Here is a 7,438-nt window from a genome sequence, read left to right on the forward strand (position 1 = left end):
TTGTGACTTTCAGAACTGCAACACAGTTCTCTTTTCTACTAATGACTAATAAATATAGTCATTTCTGGAAGAGCCCAAACTGCTGTATCACAGAAGAAGATGACTGAATTGTAGTTTAAAATACTGTAAAGTGGTTGAATGAGAATTATCGTATCAAACAAGACAAAAATGGTTCTGTCAATGACAGATTTGCAAAAAGAACAAAAAATTCAGTGCCAGAACAATACCCAAAGTAAACCCGGAAGTGCCGGTATTGCGCCATGTGCACGCTCACACACATGCGCGCGGATTCTCAAAACACAGCCAAGCCCTGAAGAAGCTCCCACTGGTGGACAGGTAGGACCTGGCAACCCTAGATCTGGCCTGCAGGAGGAGGTGGACTGTTCAGTTTCCCACTGTGACTGTTTTGCTCTGCACTTGCAGATAAAATCTCTTGCATCAGTTCCAAACTTTAGATTGTTCTATTGAATAATAATTTATTTTCCATTGTATCCACAGGTGTTTTATGTGTCAGACCTCTTCAAACAGAAAACAAAGGTATCTCTGCCTCCTCCTCCAATCCGGAAGGAGATCCTTTCACCTGTGGATATCATTGACCGGAACAATCATCACAACATGGTGTAAATGATTGACAATTTTTTAAAAAAAACATTGTTTTGTTTTTGCAAAATGACTGCTGACAGCAATTACCTGCTGCTCTCAATCTCATCAGACAGTAGAATGTAGGGAGAGACTCTTACCTGACCAATAAGGTCTTACTTGGTGGCCTTTGTATTCTTACATTTGCATAAAATGGGTGTTGTTTAACTAAGTCTAAGGCAAAATGACAAAACAATTCAAAACACGCAGGAATTCTAAATGTGCAATTGGCTGAGTGTTCATGTTGTAGTGAATGCTGAATTGTTCATAGCTTAATGAACACTAAATGATTCTAGGAAACTGGCCATCTCTGCATTTTTTCTCACTATGATGACTTCCAATTCCTGTTGTCAGAGAAGAAAAACAAAAGAAAAAACCTCTCACCACCCTAGACTATAGCACTGCCTACCAGAAATAAGCACTGATTCAGGATTTGTGATCACTTTCTAAGACTAATCTCTTATTTTATATATTGGTTTTCCTTGACTCCATTCCATACTGTGACTTAATTTTGGTTTAGAAGAAGCTTGCCCAATAAAATATTGCAAGGATTTATATTCCCACTAGACAAACCTGGTGGTGGGGGAAGACTTTATATTCCTGATTAAGCATAAAGGGATCCATTCTCCATTTGGTACACTACACAGCACAATTCACAGGTATTTGTTTTCAGCTATCTTTCTCATTTTCCTCCAGTTTCTGTATGACATTCTCCATGTTGAATTTTTTTTTATCCTCTATTAAGCATCAGAGAGCAGGTTAGACGTCAAATGAGGAATGCTTGAGAAGTACAGGACTCATATCTTCACATATGTATCATTACCAGACTGTATGAAATGTCCAGCATTCATAGAACTTGCTTTATGTTCTGGTAAAATCTCCCTCTTGCTCCCATTGACGTACACAAATTGATAAAAGTAATTTCTGAACAGTTGAGGGCCAACTCATTTTTAAATTCACAGAAAGTTCTCTTATTAGTTGGTCAGTGTTTTTGATATGTGTTAGCACTATTGGATCTGGGATTGAGACCCAGAAAACATGGATTCTGCAAATCTGGGATGGACTGCTGGGCGGAACTGTCCTAGTATGACATTAAGTGAAACCCCTCTCCATATTTTCCATGGCCTGAAGAAAAGGAATGATTATAAACTGTTCGTTAGACACTAGGCCAAAAGCTGCTCCCAGTAGCATCAAGGGTGCATGAAGAATGCAAACAGGAGCAGAACTTTGCCCAGTAACTTTCCTTCTAGGCTTCCGGATAGCATTCCAGAAGACAGCTGTTTTTCAAAATGTTTTAAGAACTGATCAGCGAATGCTAACCGAGCGGACTGGCCTTTGCACATCCTTGTCATACAGAATCCGTCCTCTCATTTCAATTCTAGCAAGCTATGATTTTTATAAATATATATAAATATTATATAAATAATGTATAAAACATTAAAAATTAACTATGTAAAATACTATTTCTGAAACAATTTTAGATATATCCACTATGATTATAAACTGTGTTTTGACCTGTGTTATTTACATTTTGCTGCTTAAAAAAAAAGCATTGACTTAATTTTTTATAGTCAACTAAAATATTGTAGTTCTGTGGTAGCAATATTTTAATGAAAATAACAACTAAAGACAATTGTATAAAATCATATTAAATTGTCTGTATTTTTGTAATGTTTATCTTTTTTTGTAAAAAGAAGAATATGCAAGATTTTTGTAGAGTACAAAATTAAAGTTTGTATTTGCAAAAACATTGCTGTATAAATGTGATTTATAAATAAATTTTCTGGGCACAATTAATTCATCTACTGTGAGCTTATATTCTGCCTCTGGTTACTGTTTAGAACCTAAAAGCAAAGGAAGGTTGCACTGGAAGATAGTTAATTTCACACAGAAGAGACAATACACACATATCTTCATGCCAATGATCTTGAAAGGGGTACATTATACAGCTAAGTAACATACTGCTTATCATTTTATTATGTTGCTAACATGCTGAAGCAAGGAAAAATTAACCCAAATGTCTTTTAAGGAACAGCTCATTGTCTTGTCCAGCAACACTGAACATTTGTGGGACACAATCTAGCATAAGCATTCTTCCTTCATTTCACTTAATTGAACGTGGTGGATAGTAGCAAAAACATTTAAACAAAGTTTTTATCAGTCCCTGGACCAGTGGCATAGGGTTCCATAGCAGGCATCTTGGGCATTGTACCCATGACTCACAACCTGATGTGGAAGGTATGCCTGCAGCAAAGTCATAGTGGCATTGGTAGTGGAAAATACCATCAAGTTGCAGCTGATTTATGGCAACTCCATAGGGTTTTCCCGGTAAGAGACATTCAGAGGAGGTTTGCCATTGCCTGCTTCTGCGTAGTCACTCCTTCGTGGTCTCACATCCAAGTACTAACCAGGGCTGATCATGCTTCGCTTCCAAGATCTGATGAGATCAAGGGCATAATCTGGTTAGGAACAATAGGAGAGAAATCAGTGAGACTGAATGCTACTTTGTCTCAATTGTTCCCATCACACAACAAACCACCATTTCATCTATCTATATGCCATAGCATTCCAGTAAGTGATGTTATGCATGTTACAACAAACGTTAAATTAAATTCCCCGTGGTTGTGTAAAACAAAAGGTAAATGAGAAAACAACCTGGTCTCCTGATATTGTTTCATGCACTGTAAAGCAAAGCAGCTTGGACCTTCAGTCATTTCTCCCTTTTGCTCACGCTGAAGCTATGAGTTCTCCACTCCTTTAAGAAGACATTTGCTAAATTATTTGTAATACATGCTTACAATTTTATAATAATATGTAATTTTTAACCATTAATTCTTATAATGAATGAGGAATGGCGAATGGAATAAGGCCATCTGGGCTTTGACTAGGAAGTTCCTTCCAAGATCTGTGTTCAGTGTACATAGTGGATAAATTCTGGTGAGCTCCTAATAACTATTTTAGCCCAGTATTTGACAATACATGATTTTAAACGAAAACCAGCAAGGCCTGTTCATGTTATATTCCAGATAAAGATTAAGACCAGAGTCAGGGGTTGATATGTTTAGGCACATATGGAGGCCCACAGCCCAGCAGATGACTCACTCCTAAAGATGTTTGATTGATGTCCATTTTTATTGGTAAAAGTGATTGGAAGCAATGAAGAAAACAGAACTTGAGAACAGCACTATGCTTGGTCTTTCACGCTACTTTTAGATTCAGCTGCAATGATGGAGGGTAAAGGGACAGCGAGAAAGTTTCCATGTGCTCCCTGTAGGGTAGCCATAAGTGGGGAGAAAGATCACCATCGTTGTCACAATTGGGTGGAAAGGTGGTCATAACAAAAGAAGACAGGAACTGTGACCAGCAGGGTTCTTGCTGCCAACTCTAACAGATTGTTATTTATATTAAATCAGTTTGAACTAACAGATTACCATATTCTGCACACAAAATAGAGAACAAACTATCTTTAAGATGCATATTATGCCATTACTATAGTAGTCAAGAAATGAAGTTGCAAGACATGAATTTATCACTACTAGGTCTACACTGGAAGAGACTGTCAACACTGGAAGAGACTGTCAACCACATTAATGGGTCCTGGGCTACCAAGTTGTTGGAACCCCTTTCAATGACAGGTTGTCCAAACAGCGCCAACTCATGGGGATTTGCAGACTATACTCACTTTATTGTCGAAGGCTTTCACGATATACTCACTTTATTCATCTGATTCCTGGTTCAGTTTTCTCTACTCATCAAAACTTTCAACCACAGACAGACATTAAAGAAACAAGAGTTTAAAGTTATGAGGCATTAAAGGGGGGGGGAATCTAAAAATCAGAATCAAACGTTGTTTCCTGGCATGGAAACTAACCTATGGGGTGGTCTGTAGCATTAGCATGCCACATCTGTATGTGTTACATGTAACATACAGAAGTGCAAATTGAAATGATTTGGGTTTCTTAGGCAGTTTCCAAAAACTACCCAAGCGGGAAGCTTGATTTTGACATTAATACATAAAACAGATTTTATGCTGGGAGCTGTATTTAAATCATAGCCAGAAAATGACCATTCAGGTTGTCTGATCACAACCTGAAATAAATGTGGTTTTAAAAGCAAACTATTAAGATTAACATGTCTTTGTCTCTTTTATTCAAGTTCTTCACAATATTAATAAAACTGGTCATAATGATTACGAAGGTTGGCACATCAGGCGTTTTAAAATGGATATTAAGAACATTTATTTCCCTTCATTTCTTTTTTCCTTTTGGAAAGGTTTTAAAGGTTATGGAAAAATGACACACAAATAGAGACCTTGGGGCAGAGAGCACAGGAAACAAAAAGAATGAACTGCTTCCAAATTTAAATCACTCAGAAATTGAAACATATTTTTTAAAAATCCTGATTGGCTTGGATATTTCTCCCCAAGTATTATATTTTGATTGCTAAAGGGCCAAGCTACACAGAGGCAGGCAATGGCAAATTTTCTCCAGGGGAACTAATTTTCGTCATCTGGAGATCATTGTAATTCTGAGTGATCTCCAGCTGACTACCCTAGTTCCCCTGGAGGAAACGGCTGCTTTGGAGGGTGGAGTCGATGGCATTATACCCTTCTGAGGTCCCTCCCCTCCTCAAACCTCACCTTCCCCAGGCTACACCCTTCACATCTCCAAGAATTTCCCAACCTGGAGTTGGTAACCCTATCCCCTTCCCACCTGATGGCCAACCTACTTTTATCTGCCCCTCTGTCTTAAGCTCCCGCTCCAAGCAGGCTCTACCTAGGAAATCTGTGGCCCAATTTTGTGGTGCTGGCCACTGGGCCTGGCCTACGTGCATGGCTGGGAACCCTCAAGGATGTGTGGGGTTGCATCGCACTTTCCCCTGTATCCCCCTCCCCACACTATTTCCTCTTTCCCTCCCCCCCATTCTCTCCTCAGCCATTCACCAACCTACCTTTTAGCTGCCTCCTATCTTAAGCTATTTTAATTAAAGGGTAATTAATTATTTTAATTAAAGGGCCTTATAAGAGTGCATCTTATTTTTTTACTTCGGTTCTATCCGAACTAGAAACCGCTGAATCGGGGCAAATTCGGCTGTTTTTCAGTTCGGATGGAACCGAATCGACAGTCCTACACACTACATAATTTATTTATAGTATCCACTGTCACAAACTGTTCACTTGCTTAGTTTTTTTTTTTTTTTTAAAGGAGAATTAGGCAGATTTATAGAGAACAGGTCCACCTATGGCTATTAGGGTGAATCAAAAATTGGCAACACTGGTTAGCAGGAACTTGAATGGAACCAGCAGGTGTTCCTTGCTGCTAGTGGCTGTGAAGATGGCTCCAGCACCCTACCCTCCATCATACTATCAGGCAAGCAATTGGTCTGCCCAGGGCTGACTGGGTGAGAAGGAGGGAAAGTGTTCAATCCTGCAGACCAATCAGCACATTTGCTCCCAGAACAGGGCAAACCCAAAGTACTGAAATTATTTATACACAACCCTGGGTTTAAATATCCCCATGATGCTATCTTGGAAAAAACGGATCTGATCATTTCAGACATCAAAACATAGAGCGGGATCCAACTGAGAGTTTCAGGAGATGGTAGGGCCATTACTGAAGTTAGCGAATTGAACAGCACAACTTTCTCACCTTGCTGTTCCTGGGAGCAACATTTTGTGAAACATTTTGATCTTCAGCAGGAGGGAGGAGGTGAGAAAGTCATAGTCTGTGGGTGGAAATCCTTCTGTCCGGCACTCTGTTGGATACAAGCAATAGTACAGCTATTATCATTGAGGTTACTTCCTGTGCCTCTGAGGCCTGTGCTTGCTCCTATTGTCCCCCATCCTTACAAAAGGGTCTGTCAGTATCACATCAGTTTTTAAAGAAAGGGCTCATGCTGGGAATCAAGGAGACTAGAAGCCACTTGCCCACTTTACATCCTAGGTAGGGTTGCCAACCTCCATGTACTAGCTGGAGATCTCCTGCTATTACAACTGATCTCCAGCCGATAGAGATCAGTTCATAGGATTGCCAGGTCCCTCTTTGCCACTGGTGGGAGATTTTTGTGGCGGAGCCTGAAGAGGGCAGGGTTTGTGGAGGGGAGGGACTTTGACAATGGGAGTCTATGGCAATGAAGTCCCTCTCCTCCCCAAACCCTCAGGCTCTGCCCCAAAAACCTCTCGCTGGTGGTGAAGAGGGACCTGGCGACCCTAATACCAGGAAATGCTAGGCGCTTAATCCTATGTGTATTTAACCAAAAGTAAGACCAGCTGAACTGGATAGTGCTTAATTCCATAAGATCACAACTTTAATGCCAGAAACATAATTTAAAGCCCTAATTAAAGAGAACTGTTGGTGGAGAACCACTGGGACTTTTGTCTCATTCACTGTTTAGAATTCTTAGCAGGGTTTCAACAAGCATGGAACAGCGTTCTGGTCAATTTTACATACAATTTTCCAAAGAAAAAGTAACTCATTAAAGGTTGTTAATGAAACAGTAATGGAACAAGCAGCCAGACAAGTATTTTTATGAACTGGAATGTGGCTAAAAACTGCCTTGGGAACCTTGTGTGGAAAGGTGGGATAGAAATAATTTACTTAAAGATGTGGGGTAGATTTAAACTGACCATTTTCGCCAAGAGAAGAATAAATCAATGGGTTTTGTGATTGATATTAACTCTATGAGTTTCTAGGGATTGCTAGAGCTACCCTTGTCACTTCTGGGTAGGTCTAGGAATCACCAGGAACTTTATGGTTAGACCTTCATGTAAGCAACCAAGGCTTTATTTTTCTTTTTAGTT

General features: G+C 39.6%; 1 protein-coding gene across 1 annotated transcript in view; it reads left to right on the forward strand.

Annotated features, from left to right (window-relative positions):
• Positions 1–989, forward strand: part of PLPP3 (phospholipid phosphatase 3) — an 81,640-nt gene extending 80,651 nt beyond the window's left edge. Inside the window, exon 6 of the mRNA XM_056845232.1 lies at positions 499–989. Within this exon, the coding sequence (XP_056701210.1) occupies positions 499–624 (126 nt within the window). The 3' untranslated portion in view covers positions 625–989. The remainder of the gene's footprint in view (positions 1–498) is intronic.
• The last annotated feature ends 6,449 nt before the right edge of the window (positions 990–7,438 follow it).

Source organism: Euleptes europaea, chromosome 2 (genome assembly GCF_029931775.1).
Source record: "Euleptes europaea isolate rEulEur1 chromosome 2, rEulEur1.hap1, whole genome shotgun sequence".
Taxonomy (NCBI): Eukaryota; Metazoa; Chordata; class Lepidosauria; order Squamata; family Sphaerodactylidae; genus Euleptes; species Euleptes europaea.